This window comes from Ascaphus truei, chromosome 9, assembly GCF_040206685.1.
Source record: "Ascaphus truei isolate aAscTru1 chromosome 9, aAscTru1.hap1, whole genome shotgun sequence".
Taxonomy (NCBI): Eukaryota; Metazoa; Chordata; class Amphibia; order Anura; family Ascaphidae; genus Ascaphus; species Ascaphus truei.
The window spans coordinates 59660458-59676802 of NC_134491.1; the positions used below are offsets into that span (position 1 = coordinate 59660458).

The 16345-nt window shown below is 39.1% G+C and overlaps 1 protein-coding gene across 1 annotated transcript; it reads right to left on the reverse strand.

The window, feature by feature from the left end:
- Positions 1 to 1641: 1641 nt before the first annotated feature.
- CNIH1 (cornichon family member 1) lies at positions 1642 to 15753 on the reverse strand. The gene is made up of 5 exons (XM_075615138.1): positions 15553 to 15753; positions 12704 to 12772; positions 8192 to 8304; positions 6372 to 6515; positions 1642 to 3188 (listed from the first exon to the last, which is right to left on the reverse strand). Exons 1-5 carry the CDS (start codon positions 15631 to 15633, stop codon positions 3161 to 3163), a joined length of 435 nt encoding a protein of 144 aa, XP_075471253.1. The 5' UTR covers positions 15634 to 15753; the 3' UTR covers positions 1642 to 3160.
- Between the last annotated feature and the right edge of the window lie 592 nt (positions 15754 to 16345).

Genomic DNA, 16345 nt, shown 5'->3' on the forward strand with positions numbered 1-16345 from the left:
TTGTCAAAAAAAAGAGTGCTACGGAGCGTGGCAAAAGTATACAACAAAAGACGGGTGCCACTGCTACATCCAATTGACAAAACATATGGTAATATGTATAAAGTATATATATATATATATATATATATATATATATATAAAAATAACTTTATACTTACCATGTTTTGTCAATTGGAAGTAGCAGTGGGCACCCATCTTTAATTGCATGATCTGTCTGGTTTGTGTTACCATGTGGGCAGAGCCAGCAAGTGTTCTGCTGAATGTCCCTGCACTGTGTGTATGGTGGACAATATTTATTTTATATGTAATCGAATGCCTCAGATATAGGGTGTCCAACATAGCACATGGCTGTTTTGCACGTCTGTCGCCCGAGCAATCTGAACGGAGCTCACTCGTGTGGGAGGTGTGGCTGTGATATCATGAGACTGGTTAACCCTCGTGTGACCCAGCCATCACACGACAATTGCATGTCTGTCGGCTCAATTCTGCCGTAGGGTCACTCTTCGATCGCACTCACTATGGCTGACCCTATAGAGCAGCTGCACTTTGTTCACACCGCCGCTTGGACTATATACACAGCTTAATACTTTGTGCTGAAGTCTTTCATCTTGTGTGACTGCAAGGCTATCTGCACTACCCATATGCACAGTATGGGAACCCTGGTCAGTTTATTGTATTTTGTGTGTTGCGGTCGTTTTCTATAAAACAGTTATGATACAACAATGGGGGAAGGGAAGGGGATGGAGACCCTCGCATCAGCCTATAATAAAGTGAGTTAATCAACGGTGCAATAAGGGGAGAGAACAGGAAGATTAATAGAGAACAAAGACACCCTCAGGGCAGCACTCGTTGTATGTGAAAATGTAGTGATGATAAACTTAAAATTTAAATGCTTTAATTATGTTGCTTAAAATAAGTGTCAAAATCGTTGAAATAAATGAACAACTGACAGTGGTAAAACAACACACAAAACAGACAGAAATACACAATACTAAAACTGAAGTCTAGGGGGAGAGGTAGAGATCCTACCTATCTGCTGATTAACAGTGATGAACAATCATTGACTGAATAGTTTGCCCCCTGGTTCAGCAATAACAAGGTTAAAAAGCCTGTAAAATAGATACAGGTGACGGTGGACTGACATGCAAAGGTATGCCAAAAAATGCTATGCAAAATATACAGTAATAGAGTGAAAGCTCACTAATGATGGTGTAGTACAGCCACAATAGGCTAAAATGTTGAAGTAGCTCTGGTCGTGGAGGATCCCTCAATGCAGGGTAAATCAACCTTAACTGTAGGTTGGTGGAAATGGTAATCTAAGTGTTAATAAACAGTGCGCACAGGAGCTCACAAAGTGTGGTACTTAGCTCTGGGGCACGGATCTAGTCCGTATCCAGTTATAGCCCCCTAGTTCAAATGTGCTATTTTTACGCTTATTAAAGCATAGTACGAACCGCGGTATTAAGTGATATAGTTCTGTACCACAAGACTGATAGACTATAACAAAGTATAAACATTCAGAGCGGATCGCACTTCAGCCTCACCATACCTCTGCCTTAAGACAAATCTATGCGGCCCAAAGCATCAGGTCTTTTGCATCCTCTTAATCTCTACTAAACTCCCAGATAGACAAACTTAGAATTCAGTTTTGTAGCTATTTTATTGCACAGAGGAACAGGATATTTAAACAATCATATCTGCCAATAGTATTTAAAGTATCTTCAGCACATACATTTCCAATCAAAACAATGTGTAAATCAATTTTACAAATTAAGTCACTGCCCATGAATACTTCTATCCCCACTATGCTTAAGTTTTTTGTTTTTATGTTTGAAATGGAAAAGGGCAATGGATGTTTCCTGGAATTAATGAAAAGTATTAGCCATGCATATAAAGGTATAAAAGAAATGCTTATTTGTTTTAATCTTGTCTACCGGTTCAGCATTTATCAGCCACAAAAGTGTAATCCAATAAGTGGGAAAAATAGTGTCATAAAATGGTGCCATCCCAGCTAGGCCAAATTAAACTAATCACAATTAGCTATTGGGTTAAGTAGGTTATTGATGCCATAACAAAAATTGTTTAATGGAAATATTTGTAAACATTGTAGAGGGGGATGGTCTTTACTGCTCCGCATCCTTTACAAAAATTGCATCGCCAACAGGGGGACACATACATCTAATTACAGTAACACTGGGGTTTATTCAATAAATTGGTAATTGTTCCCATCCAGCATCCACTGTGAATGAATAAAAAAAAAAACACACCGTTGAACTACCCAACATTACTTCCCCATTTAAGCAAAGCATCAATTACCAACATGGCACATTACTGTTATTAGTTCCGCTCGTGGAGATGTGGGGCTGCATATTTAAACAAGCCCGTGTGTTTGTTACGGTTATCCTTTTCCTTTATACTGCAACACTCCAGGTGTCCCCTTTGCAGCTTGTTCTCCAGGCGCAAAATAAAAAAGGCAACTCTTTTTTCCCCACAGGAAGTAAAGGCTTTACTGTCAATTCTCATTGGTGCTCAAATCCAGTACACCCCCTCGTCTTCAACTGAGCCACCTGTGCAGAAGCTGGGATATCCTGAAATCCTGATCTGTTGGGGGGTGGGGGTCTTGAGGACAGAAGTTGAGCAACCCTGAATTAAATGACTGGAGCACTGAATATTTGAAAAGAGGGCAATAACTTCCTATATACATTGTTAGGAATTGTACCCTATAACATTGACACTGCAACTAATCCATTGTAAGCCGTATATCAACAATCTGGCTACTTGGTGCTATAATACCAATAAAGCTGCAACAAGTCTTCTGAAAGACAAGATCAAATATATAAAAGGAAAGTAATGTATTAGAATAAGAGCTTAGGATAATTTATTTACTACTAGAGATGTGAATTGAAAGAGCAATGTGATATTTGATAAATATTGTACACTTAAATTCTATTCAATTTCTGAGTCTTCAAAATATGAAAAATCTTCCCGCCAGCGCAAAATGTGGAGATAATTTAAAAACCTTGGAGCAGTTTTTAGTTCCTTTAAGCAAATTAGATCCAAGGACCCCATTGTTCTGTTTTAGGAGGTTCTTGCCAGACCAAATGTTTAGTGTGTAACTTTTGCATGCAATTATTGGAACCAACATCTTCAGCTGTTTGTCTTAGGAGCTCACCAACACGTAGATCATGCTAGAAAGGGACAAAAAACAAACAAAAAACAACATTAAAGTGTGTATATGTACGTATGAAGTTGGGCCATTTCGCACAGTCGTCAAATCTCATTTTAACCCATTAATGTCAAGGAAAATGGACTGAAAGTATTAAAGTAATTGGGAATGTGTGCTGCCGTGAAACTAGAGCAAGCAGGCGAACCTACCATTTCCCAGCACATACATAGAATACAAATAAGTTAATATCCCAATATATTAACAATTCACATCATGTATAAAGGATAATCGAATGGTGATTACATAGGCTCCATCTTAAGGGCTTCCTCGTGAGAAAAAGGAAGAATGGATAAACAAAGTTTATATGAGTACATCCGACATCTGGGCAGATTTATGTAAGCAGATAGCCAAGTGTATTTTTATTACTAGAGACAGCCCTATACTAAAATTTGGAAAGGAACACATGTAGAGACCACGGGGCAGTAAAGTAAGTTATGAAAAAGTACAACTTTACAGTTAACTTTAATAGTAGGGTAAAAGCAAACCCTGTGATGTAAGGTCTAGTTAGATTGAAAGTCAGTATGGGTCAGTTCTTGAAAATATAAGAAAGGGGATGTGCACAGTACTAAAGATAACATCCTATGGTGGTACTTTAAGGTTACAAGTAGGAGAAGGCATTTAAGGAACTTTGGGCATGAAGGCAATGATCTTATTCAGAAAAGTAAGGCAGATATTACACTGTGTCATTAGAAAAGGAGAATTGAGCACGAGAAGCAAGTATGGTAACAATTTGTAATGGATTTATGTGCAACAAAATAGGAACGTAGGCAACAAATAGGTTGCTAATAGTGATTTCAAAGCAGATGTGAGGAAAACAGAGTTAGACTATGGGATGAAAGGGGATCACTGAAGTTGCCAACTGGAAAAAAAAAAGTTGTGAATAAGGGTGAAGGTAAGAAAATTGAAGAGCGAAGTGTGGACATTTGCAGGACTGTTAAACATTGCGGTGAGAAAAACGAATCTAGCAAAAATAGAAAAAGTAATATGGCTTTTGTGTAAGAAGATAGGAAGAAATTCATATGGAATGTAATCAAACATTCAAAGCAGAAGAGATTCCAGGACGTTAAGTCACTAAAGCAGCTTGACCTCAAAGGTAGATGAGGCAGTCTGAGCAGTCACATTGAAGTGTCAGAGGATCCCTTGAGTTTTGGGAGACAACAGGGGTATTCATTATGGTGCGATAATGCAGATCTGAAACGTCCATTCATGTAAAGTCTGAGTTTCCATGTAGTAGTACCCAATCACCAATATTGCACTTGAATAAATAACCATAAATGTCCTCAAAGGAAGAATAGCCAAAATGACAATTAAACGAATGACTGTTTGTGGAAAAAGGAGGGAGCGAAAGAATGGCACACCGTTGGGGAGCGAAAGAATGGCACACCGTTGGGGAGCGAAAGAATGACACGTTAATTTAAATAAAAAAAGCTGTCAATATTTTCCTCCTTGGTGCTCATCCTCTGTTGATCCTGGCGTCTCAAAACTGGATCCGCGTGGACATGAGCAGGTATTAGTAAGAGAGGAAGCAAACAGGAGCCTTTGGTCTGAAGAAAGGACTGAATAGTCCTGAAACGATACTATGTGTATAGGAAACAAGGGAGGGGTAGGGAGTGATCACAAAACCATACTAATTGGGTAGTTAAATAATGAATGTGGTAATCAAATTGTGGGTGCAAACTGTGAACTGACTAGTGAATCAGAAAAGGGGGTGAAGGGGAACACAAATTGACTGTGCCCCTAAAAGAATTCACTAAACTGCACACCACAGGTATAAAATGTAACTTTTAATAAATTGACTTAAAACATATATTACCAAGGATAGGTGTAACGTGAGTTAAAAATAAATTAAATTGAATATTAAATATATATCTCGTGCATCTATGTCATATAGTGTATATAATAATAACCCAATTAATCAACTATTGATGGTGGATTAAAGGCATATGATGCAATAGGTCAGGGTATTACCCCTCTGTATCAGCTGTTGGAACAGATGGTAACAATATGATAGTCAGCGAGACCAATAAAGTGATTGAAAAAAATATATATATAGTGATATCCAGACCTCCTAAAATGAACATATAATTAAATAATTCCATAATGGGATCTGTCACTCGAAGTGCATAACCTGTGAATACAGGGATTAGCACTCACAGCCCCAGTGTTGATGGATTCACAGCATATGCATACACAGGGGGTAGGAGGAATGGTCACAGTGCTCGCTGACTGCACAAACTAGACTAAATTCGCCAAGTACTGTGATCTAAACATACTGGGACAGGAACCTAACAAAACTACATTAAAAACAGCTCCAAGTAGGCGACTGACAACATTGCACGTGCAATGTTGTCAGTCACCTACTTGGAGCTGTTTTTAATGTAGTTTTGTTAGGTTCCTGTCCCAGTATGTTTAGATCACAGTACTTGGCGAATTTAGTCTAGTTTGTGCAGTCAGCGAGCACTGTGACCATTCCTCCTACCCCCTGTGTATGCATATGCTGTGAGTCCATCAACACTGGGGCTGTGAGTGCCAATCCCTGTATTCACAGGTTACGCACTTCGAGTGACAGATCCCATTATGGAATTATTTAATTATATGTTCATTTTAGGAGGTCTGGATATCACTATATATATTTTTTTCAATCACTTTATTGGTCTCGCTGACTATCATATTGTTACCATCTGTTCCAACAGCTGATACAGAGGGGTAATACCCTGACCTATTGCATCATATGCCTTTAATCCACCATCAATAGTTGATTAATTGGGTTATTATTATATACACTATGACAGATGCACGAGATATATATTTAATATTCAATTTAATTTATTTTTAACTCACGTTACACCTATCCTTGGTAATAAATGTTTTAAGTCAATTTATTAAAAGTTACATTTTATACCTGTGGTGTGCAGTTTAGTGAATTCTTTTAGGGGCACAGTCAATTTGTGTTCCCCTTCTCCCCCTTTTCTGATACTATGTGTATACCTGCTCTGGTTGAGTTAAATAAACTTCTGCTTTATTAAGGCATCAAAGGCTCCTGTTTGCTTCCTCTATTACTAATACCTGCTAAAGACTGTTTAATATTTGGGGGGGTGGGCAGGGAGGAGAAATCGCTAAAAATGAAAGTAACAGCACAACTTACCCATACAGGTAGTAAAAAAAGGAGAGAAGGTAAAAAGCTAGTTTGCACCATCCTTCCTTTTGACAATATGCTAGAATATCTGCATTCATAATGGTAGTAGGATCATATAGACCTGGCCCACTCATAACAGGTCTACTCGTATACCTAGAAACAAAATAGAATAATCTTGTTAAAACAAAGCATCTCTGGACAAATGTAGTTTTAAAATGTTATTATTAAACCTTTTGCTGCCAGTAGTACTCCAAAGCATATATACCCACATGAATTTAAAAAGGTTACTTGCTATAAGGATACTAGAATACGTTAAATGGTTAACTGAATTTTTGCGCAAGTGTAAAATCTTAAAATATGATAGCGATATAGATACACATATACACATACACAATGGTGTTTCTCTCTATAGATAATATGAAGAGAGGGATTAAGACTGATTGGTTTCTAACTCACTTAGGGTTAGAACAAGTCGGCTAAATCAGGGCTCATAATGGGACGTTGCCTAAAACCATAAGACTTCATTTTCCCGAGGTTAACATCCATAAAGCTAATTATATGCAAAAATAATAATAATAAAGGCTGTTGTATATATCTCATACAGGCTTACGGTCACATTTAGTTAGCACAACATTGCGTTCGTTTCCAATAACAGGATGTTGGGTATGTCTTGGTGTTACTTCCATTCGGACAATGAAATAGAGGTTTGACTTAAGAGCGGAAAATAAAGTTGCAAATAGTTCATGCCCAACTGCAGCATCACACCCATCAAGACCCTGCAAGAGTCCTATTTCAGGGTCTGGATGCGAGCAACGCCAAGTGTTGGCTTGACCTAATTAATGTAATATTGAGTACCCGTTAACCATAACGCACTTTGTGAATATGCACTATAATGTAACGCCACATTTGCATATAATCACTATAAAGCGGCAATGCTTCTTACGGGAGAAAATATGATTTATCGCTGCGTTATTGGCCTCTGAAAATATGCAATAAGGCTTAACGTTGTAAATTTGGGCCTTGGTGTATGGTTAATCTTAGACTTAATCACTACTCCTTGTGAATCAGACAAAAAAAATAAGATTGTAAAATGCTTAGGGGATTTAATACAATAGCGAGGAAAATTTGGATAGTCCCATTATATAAATGGAAATAAATATAATTAATGAAGATAGAAACAAATTCAACATTTTGACCAGAAGATTGATTTATTCTTCTTCATGCGTTGGACACAATTAGCTTAATTATACAATAGTTCAGTAAGCTTATATTTATCAACTTGACCACTTTCAAGAAGCATTGCATGTTACAACACTGAGTAAGATCAGAAAAGATACTTTTTCTCAAAGGCCATAAATTAACAAAAGTATTTATACCTTTGTCAAGGTAACCATCTTTGGACTGGATACAGGCACACGTGTCATTTTCAGCTTATCATGAATGATCAGCAAGACCCCACCCAATTAGATAAGTGTGCAGAATAATGTTTATCATGTTATGAGGATTCTACATTTCTAATGAATAGAATAAGTCTCAGCAGGTAACCAATTGTCAATTTTTCCTTGCAACAAAAAAAAATATTGATAGTTTGTTTACAACTGAAAACAATACAGTACAGTGTACATTTGATATATGCAGTACAATAGGCATTCATCCATATAAAATAGCCACTGGTGTCATTGCTACCAATGTACACCACTTTCCTATGAATCGGTGCCTGCTGACACCGATAGATACAAGCTTCCCCAAAGTGGGTGCTCTGTAACAAAGTGCACTTTCTCTACGTACATCTTAAAAGGTACATTTAGTGCCAGCCCATTAAACATTACCTCCAAATATGGTATGCCAAGAGCGGCATGTTTAGGCTCAATGTAAGCCACTCTGCTGCACACAGGAACATGACGCAGAAGAAAGCATGGATGAGATACTCCGGAAGCACAAGCTGCAAAGAAAAAGAAAATACAGTTATAAAAATCAGTGTCTATTTTTGCAACTAAAACGGCAAATTATGTGATACATGGATCAAAAAAAAAAAAAAAAGGAGAGAATACATATTGAAGATTCACAAAATGTCCTCAATACAACATTGTTTTTTTTAAATAATGCTTGGTTTATTTTAACATTAGATTTAACATAGCATGGATGTGTACTCCAAAGAGTTACCATACAGCTTACCCAGAGTAACAATATCATTTCTATTGTAAACAACTCCTATTGCATTTGCTTTGATTCAGGAGACAAACTCAGAAATGTTGGGCACCATTATACGTGCTTTATCCACCATCACAATCTAGTATTGGCACTGATCAATACATTCTAGGATTGTTACGATTGTAAGTTTCTGCGGGCAGGGACATGATTATTATTAACATAAGGAAAAATAGGTAATCATAGTAACCTCTTGCTCTAACAGTAACTCCCCTCTGCACAAAACCCACTATACATTATCACATTAAAACACGCAATTCTAAGATAGTCATCCAATTGGGCCATTTATCATAGGTTGCAATACCTTTTAATGGGACAAAGATTTCTTCATACGTGGCTTTTGAAACCTCAAGTCTCTCTTGGGTGTACACAAGAGGTGTGCGAGGATGGGAATGCACTGTACGATTGCATTCCATCTATTAAGAAATCTTGTTCATCCACTAAAGATATGACAAGCTGCAACTAAGATGCATATGAACGCCGCACTAAATTTGATGTTCAGTTTAGGAGCCTGGACTCTTGCTCCAATACTTCTCTCTCCGATTTTCACACAGTCTCTATGCTGAACGCGAATAAAAACGTGTCAAGCTTCATTTGGAGCACATGCCACATTCTGCACTTTATATATTTAAAAGAGCAAATCCTCCTGCTTGATGTGTCCCCCCTTTGACGCCTTTTTTCTACATGGTTTAAGAAACAGGGGGTTATTGGAGCTAAACTGCGTTCATTTCAGCTCCAGGGACACCCCACTTCCCCGAGATACATACCGGTGAAGGTGCCGCAGGTACAGTCTCCTCCAAGGGAAACAAAATGGAGGTTTAAATCTGCCGCATCACACTTGGGATTTAAACCTCTAGGAAGTACTTGCCGCACCTTTTCCATTAAGCATCTCTAAAGCACAGGGGTTCCCGGGGCAGGACTTTGCTCCATTGTTTGCCAACGGGAAAAAATAAATAGACAATTGTAAGTTTAGAGTAAAGACCATAATATTTGTAGTTGACTCCTTTTTTAGAAGCAAGCTGTCAAACACCTGTGTTATTTCTGACGGGCTGAAAGAAACTGAGCAAGTCCTCCGAAGATAGTCTTTATTTTTTCCTGATTTACAGTATTCATCTGCTAGAAAAATCCTAGTAACACCGCACACTCACGTCCCACTTGGCTGCCAGAGAGGCTTGCAACCCTGTGCAATGTGTTCGTTTAAAGGGTTAAAGCGGCAAATCAAGCCAGCGACTTTTTTTTAATTATTATTTATTTTAAACATAGGATTGAAGACCTGACCCCCATGAATTTCAGCTTTGGGGATCCCCTGCTTCCAGAGATACTCACCGGGCGCCGGGAGCCACTGCGCTTCTCTAGCAGTGTGGTGTTTCAAAGCTCTCGTGTCCTGCGGGACAATAGGAAGCCGTGACATCATCCGATGCGGTTTCCTATTGGCCCACGTGATGTGGACGCTTTAAAAATAACTTTGCCAAGATACAGATCTCCAAAGGGGGTGCCGGTATCTTGGGAAGCAGGGGGTCCCTGGAGCTGAAATGAATGAGGTTCAACTCCAGAGACCCCTTGCTTCAAATATATGTTAACAAAAAAAAAAACACAATTACTGAAGCATGAATTGCTCATTTAGGAACTAAATTATAAATGGGGATTCCAATTTTACATTTTAACCCAGAAATACCATCGACTGCTCGTCTTGCATTTTCGGTTAAAAGCGATAAACCAAAATAAAGCATAATTTCCTATTGAATAAGTGCTTTTGTAGCAACCCAGAGACCAATCGGATACAACAGCAATCCAAAGGCAGTATGGAGACTAAATAAAGTGCAACGGTAAACAAGGAATTCAAATGTGTCCATTTGTTTCCGTTTACACGGATGGATTTTTTTAAAATTAAAATGTACACCAAAAACCAGATCAAAGTGGCAAAGATCGTAAAGCAGTGCCAACATGTCCTGCTCATTACTGCCATATTTCCCTACCCCTGTACTATGAGGAAGCCTTTTTGAAAAACCCTTCCAGGGTGTGAAGCATAAACAACAGGGTGTTTTACAGACAAAATGCCTCCGTAAATCTCAAACCAAAATGAAACTTTGTGCAAAGGCACAAACGCGATATTTTGAAGAATCCCTTCCACATCCCTAAGGTAACAGATATTTCTATTTTTTTATTGCAACACCTCCATTCTGGAATCCGCTACTAATAATAACAAGGGTTGTAGTTTCGCTGTTCTGCAAAGTTATACAAATTTAGTGCATTAAAAACAGACTGTATAACGCATACCAAACAAGTGAGAGAATCATGCACATATCCGTATGTTCACATCATAAAAGCAAATGTACTCATGCATATTAATAATATTTTACTGATTGGCAAGATGGCACAGTTAATGTATATGGGAAGCCCAGACTCCCTAATGCACTAACAGTGATAATGAGTGAACAGCTTTGGAAGGGAAAACTGTTACACTTTTTTTTATTTAAGTCTGCAATTGTCTTTAATATGTTGTTATCTTGCCCTGGCAGCAGTCTGCTGTCTGCTGTAGAGACCAGCACTTCATACGTATAACAGTTTTCCTTTATTCAGCAGGCAAAACCAATTCTTTCAAATATGAAGCGTTTATGGATCTGTTACAAACCTGAAAATGCAGATGGACAAGCATATTTAGAAAAAATAAAATAAAAAATTGTACAACAGATGTTTCCATGTCAAGAAATCAAAGGTAGCATTTAAACATTGAACTCAAAACCAGTACACACCTTGAGTGCAATTTTGACCCTTTTAATCTTTTTGAGCTTTTCAAATGTCTTTGTGCCGACAACGTAAAAAGCAGATTGAAAGAATGTTAGTTGGACAGCTGACAAGACCACAAGTAGATTAATAGCCAAAAGTAATACAAATTTGATTTAAAAAACAAACAAACAGAAAAAACAAAAACACTTTGCAACAATGTAGAATGCAAAACAAGGTCTTAAAGCAGCAGTTCAAGCAATATCCTACGTGTTGTTTTTTTTAATAAATCAGTTCTGTACTATGAGAAAATGCTTGTAGCATTTAAAAATTAAAAAAAAAAATTCTTTTAAAGACATTTTTAATGTTTCTAATGTAGGAAGCATTTCCAAAGTAACAGCCCCTTCCCCCTTCTGATAGGCTCTGGCTCTTTAGACCCGCCCTCTCTCTAGCAGTGCACCAATTGTCTCTAGTAACTGCCCAGTCACATAATATTCCAGGAACTACATTGGCCAAAATGCTGTGCAAGAACTGAATTAAATAACCCGGAGCAAGTGATTGATTACAGGAGAACGGATCGATCAGCAGCTTAGCTAACCACTTGTCAGTGTGCAGATTGTATTGATGCACACACATATTGAATGGGAAAAAATATTTTTTTTAAAAAAACAGCTTGAAGTGCAGCTTTAAAGGAGCAGTCCCACCTAGATGTTTATCCAAATGACGTCCTTTATTCTGAAATCCTCCAGTAATGTTTTTGTTTAGCGGAATACTGATGTGGAAAGATTAGTGCATGCATTCTTCAAAATGACCATCACTTGAGTCTTTAAAAACTGCTGTAGAAATCAGTCTGGCCATGGGGTAGCCAACACCAGTCCTCAAGCGCTACCAACAAGTCAAGTTTTAATGATATCCCTGCTTCAGCATAGGTGGCTCAGTGTTTGACTGAGCCACCTGTGCTGAAACAGGGATATCCTGACTACTGAAATGTGCCGACTACTAGAAATCCTGTTAAAATGATTTTCTTTGCTAAGTATGTGCCCCGAAACGCAATGAGCATTGTAGATCTTAGTATGTGTCTTTTTTGCTTTTCACAAACAGGCTTTTAGGCTGAAATGTGCAAAAAATAAAATAAAAAGCGCAATTCCCCAAACAAATGTTAAAACAAAAAAACAGTAGGGATGGTGTTAAATGACTAAACGTGCTTGCAGTTTTGCATCCTTAAAATGTTGAAGTGGGACTGCAGCTTTAATTTTACTAGACAATTCGTGTTTACAGCGCCACATGCTCCTGCAATGCAAAGCGATCCCCTATAAGCAACGCTGTCACGAGAAACAGTAAGACAACAACAAAGCATGGAAATTGTTCTCACAAATGTAAGTACATTTTATTGCCAAGTAGTAACTTACAGGGTTGAGTGTATTACACTGGTCTATAGGATTCTTGTAGTCCGTTTTCAACTCATCAAATGCAATAATCTGAAATGCAAAGATGACAATTAAAACTTTGTACATTATAATTTTTGCTAAAAAAAAAAACTACAAAAAAGGCAGCTATTTTGGGTGTAGTATAATGAAATCAGGGAGTCAAGAACAGTGGCAAAATTTCATTATTATTAGATACATTTAACATAAAAACTGCCAGTTTATGCAGCTCCGTGCAGACTGAAATATACAAATAATACATGGCCTGGAAAGTTTGCAATACAATCATATCAGAGGTCATAAATCAATCCATTCACCTCGATTGCAATCAATATTTCATTCCCCCCTAATTGACCCCCTTTCTTTAACAGCATTGGAACTTGGGAAGTGGAAGGGAGGTTCTCCAGAGCTGGACTGCACTATTTTCAGTTCCAGAACAAACCAGTTTCAGAGACTCTGTGACTGAGACCGGTGGAGTTACACATTACTTACTGGTGTTTAAAAATCCCTCTCCTGCTTACTGATGTGGTCACATTAAAAACCCGATTTCTAGCACTCATGGGGTTGCACACAAATGTAACCACAAAGATGAAGATTTGTCAACAGGGTTCAATGTACATGTGTCATGTGTCATGTAGATTGTGCTGTTCACATTCAGCATTATACAAAATGTAATCATTCCTTGTTCCTTACTGCAGAAAGCTTCTCCAATATATATTTCGGTGGGGATCATTGTAAGAGCTATGAGCGGCAATTCTGACATTTTTGTATGCTCTCCATTAAATATTTACACCACACAAATGTATCAGGGATAGGATACAGTACACAATCAGGAAAGTGCTGACTGGCGGTCATAGCCCCAGTTACCTTACAACACTTCTACAAAAGGAACAGCATTGTCTGGCCAGTATGTTTTGACTATTGCTGTAGAATAAATGATACTAAACTATTTTCTAAATATACACCTATCTGTAATTGATATCATGGTACACAATATTTATATTAAAAAAATTTTTTTCAAATATTTCAATTAAATGACAAAAATGGTGTCCTGAAGAGTCAAATAGTGAATGGTTTTTAACCCCTAGGGAAACTTAGCGTCACACAGAACAAGCTAGAATAAACCACTGATCTAGTATACTGTACAATGTGTACACACACCATAGCTTCAATCAGAGATGTGGCAGCTTCCCACACATTGCAGTGAACCAGCCACTTTATTATTTCTAAGCTTATATTTTACTACAGAGGGAAAAAGTAATGCACAAATTTATGAGCTCCTTTGTCTGTCTTATTTGAGTATGGCAGGAGTTCAATTATCACTTACCATAAAAGATGAGCTGCCACGTGAATGACAGTATCTAGCTCGCTTCTGCGGTACCTCATTAAAATAAATTAAGCAAATAATGACGAATGGTCTACTGCTGAATCAATACGCAGATCTTCTAATCTATAGTATGGGTCTGTGTGCTACAGATTTGGAGCCTGTTCGATGTGCTAGAACCTTACTACTTATATTCTTGTTCTACTTTCTTCTTTTTTGGGCGTTCAGTTACCACCCGACAGGCAACAATGGGTAATTAATTAAGGTGTATATATATATTTAAATCCCTACGTAGCATAAGGATTCTAGGATGGGCAGTCAAATTGTCTTACATCATACCAAATTAAGCAATAAAAAGAAAATTGGCACAACACTGCACGCACCAATATATCTATATAGAAATATAGTGGGGGAGCACACACAGACACCCCTCTCTGTGTAGATATTGGACATATATTTGTGAATATATATTTGTGAATGTATATATATATACAGTGGTCGACAAATCACCAAAAAATCTACTCGCCACCTAGTACCAAACGTGTGCTGCTTGGGCCAATAGGAGCTCGCCACGATGTTAAATCCACTCGCCCGGGGCGAGCAAATGTATAGGTTTGTCGAACACTGTATATATATATATATATATATACACATATATATACACATATATATACATATACATACATATACACACACACACACACACACACGAGAAGTGGTGTCAAATATCCCCTAGCCAGACGATCAGTTCAGTCACCAATCTCTTACTTTAATTACCAGTGTTCTGAGCATTAACCATGCAGAAAGTACTATAAGGACAGTTGTTTATTGCAGGTACAAGACAAACAGGTGCAGCTGGAGGACGTGCAAACACAAAACAATATATATCATGAAATATCTTGCACCCTTGAATATTTTGTAATTAAAAAAAAAAATATATATATATATATTTTATTACAAAATATTCAAGGGTGCAAGATATTTCGTGATATATATATATATATATATATATATATATATATATATATATATATATCTATATCTATCTATATATATACACAGACACACAGACACACGGATATATATATCCCACTATGCATGGGAGCCAGTCTCCCTGACAGCAGGGCAAACTGACTGGTGAGGAGCCACAAACCCTGTGATCTCCGCATATATTTGGTTCTTCTCTTCTCTATTACTAGCATCCTCCTTGCGCAGATCACAGGGTTTGTGGCCCCTCACCTGTCAGGTTGCCCTGCTGTCAGGGAGACTGGCTCCCATGCAGTGTCAGGCTGCTGTCCCTGTGTGGGGGCAGTGTACCCACTCCTGAGACAAGGCCTCACTTAATACCAGTCACCGCACATCCTCCCCCTGGACCGGGAACCCCACGTCTCGCCCCCGTCTGAACCTTGGTCCCGGAGAGACAGTGAGGAGGGGGGGGGGGGGGCGAGTAGCCTCCGCCTCCCCCCCAGTTACCCGCACCCCCCCCCCCATTCCCTTCCCCGCCACTTACGTGCCAGATAGCGAAAAAGATCAGCGCCGCCGTCAGCAGCAGAGCCAGCATGTAACAGAAGGCCGCGAACGTGAACGCCATCTTCAGACCGGGAAAAGGTGGAGGCGGCCGGCGCGGGGGGTGCTGGGTAAAATCATTCACCGGCGGTCTGGCCGAGGCCGCAGGCGCGCGCACGCTCCTTTCAAACAACGCGAATGTGCGCGCATCGCACCAGCGAAAGGGCGGGGTTGTGAAGGCGCGCATGCGCGCAAGGGAGGGTGTGTGACTTGAAGCAGCCGCAGTGCGCATGCGCAAGGTTATCGCCAGATATATTGGGTAGATGTACGAGTTGCGTACATACAGAATCAGTAACATTGCCACAATGTACATGTCTGCACTCAGCCCAAATTAACTTATAACAAACTTTACTCAGTGTGAACTATTCATGAGACATTTAGGCTGCGCTCATAGTGCCGGCGACGCGACATCGTGTCAAAACAAATGCATTGCGGTCGCGTGCGCTTATACTAGGGACGGAGCAATGGCTTGGTCACGATTGCTGGAAGTCATCTCAATTTGATTTTTCCAGCAACCACGTCACCGGCACTAAAAGCGTAGCCTTGGGCCTGGGACATAGTGCCCCAAACAGTACAGAGGCGCGCCGAGGCTCAGAGAAAGCGGTGCTTTCCCTGGCCTTACACAGCGCGCCGGCCGGGGGCGGGTCAGTGACGTCACGGAGCTGGTTCGCCCTCATTGGGCAAACCGCTCACGTGACCGGCGAGCGCCAAATTTCAAAACTGTCAGACACACGCTT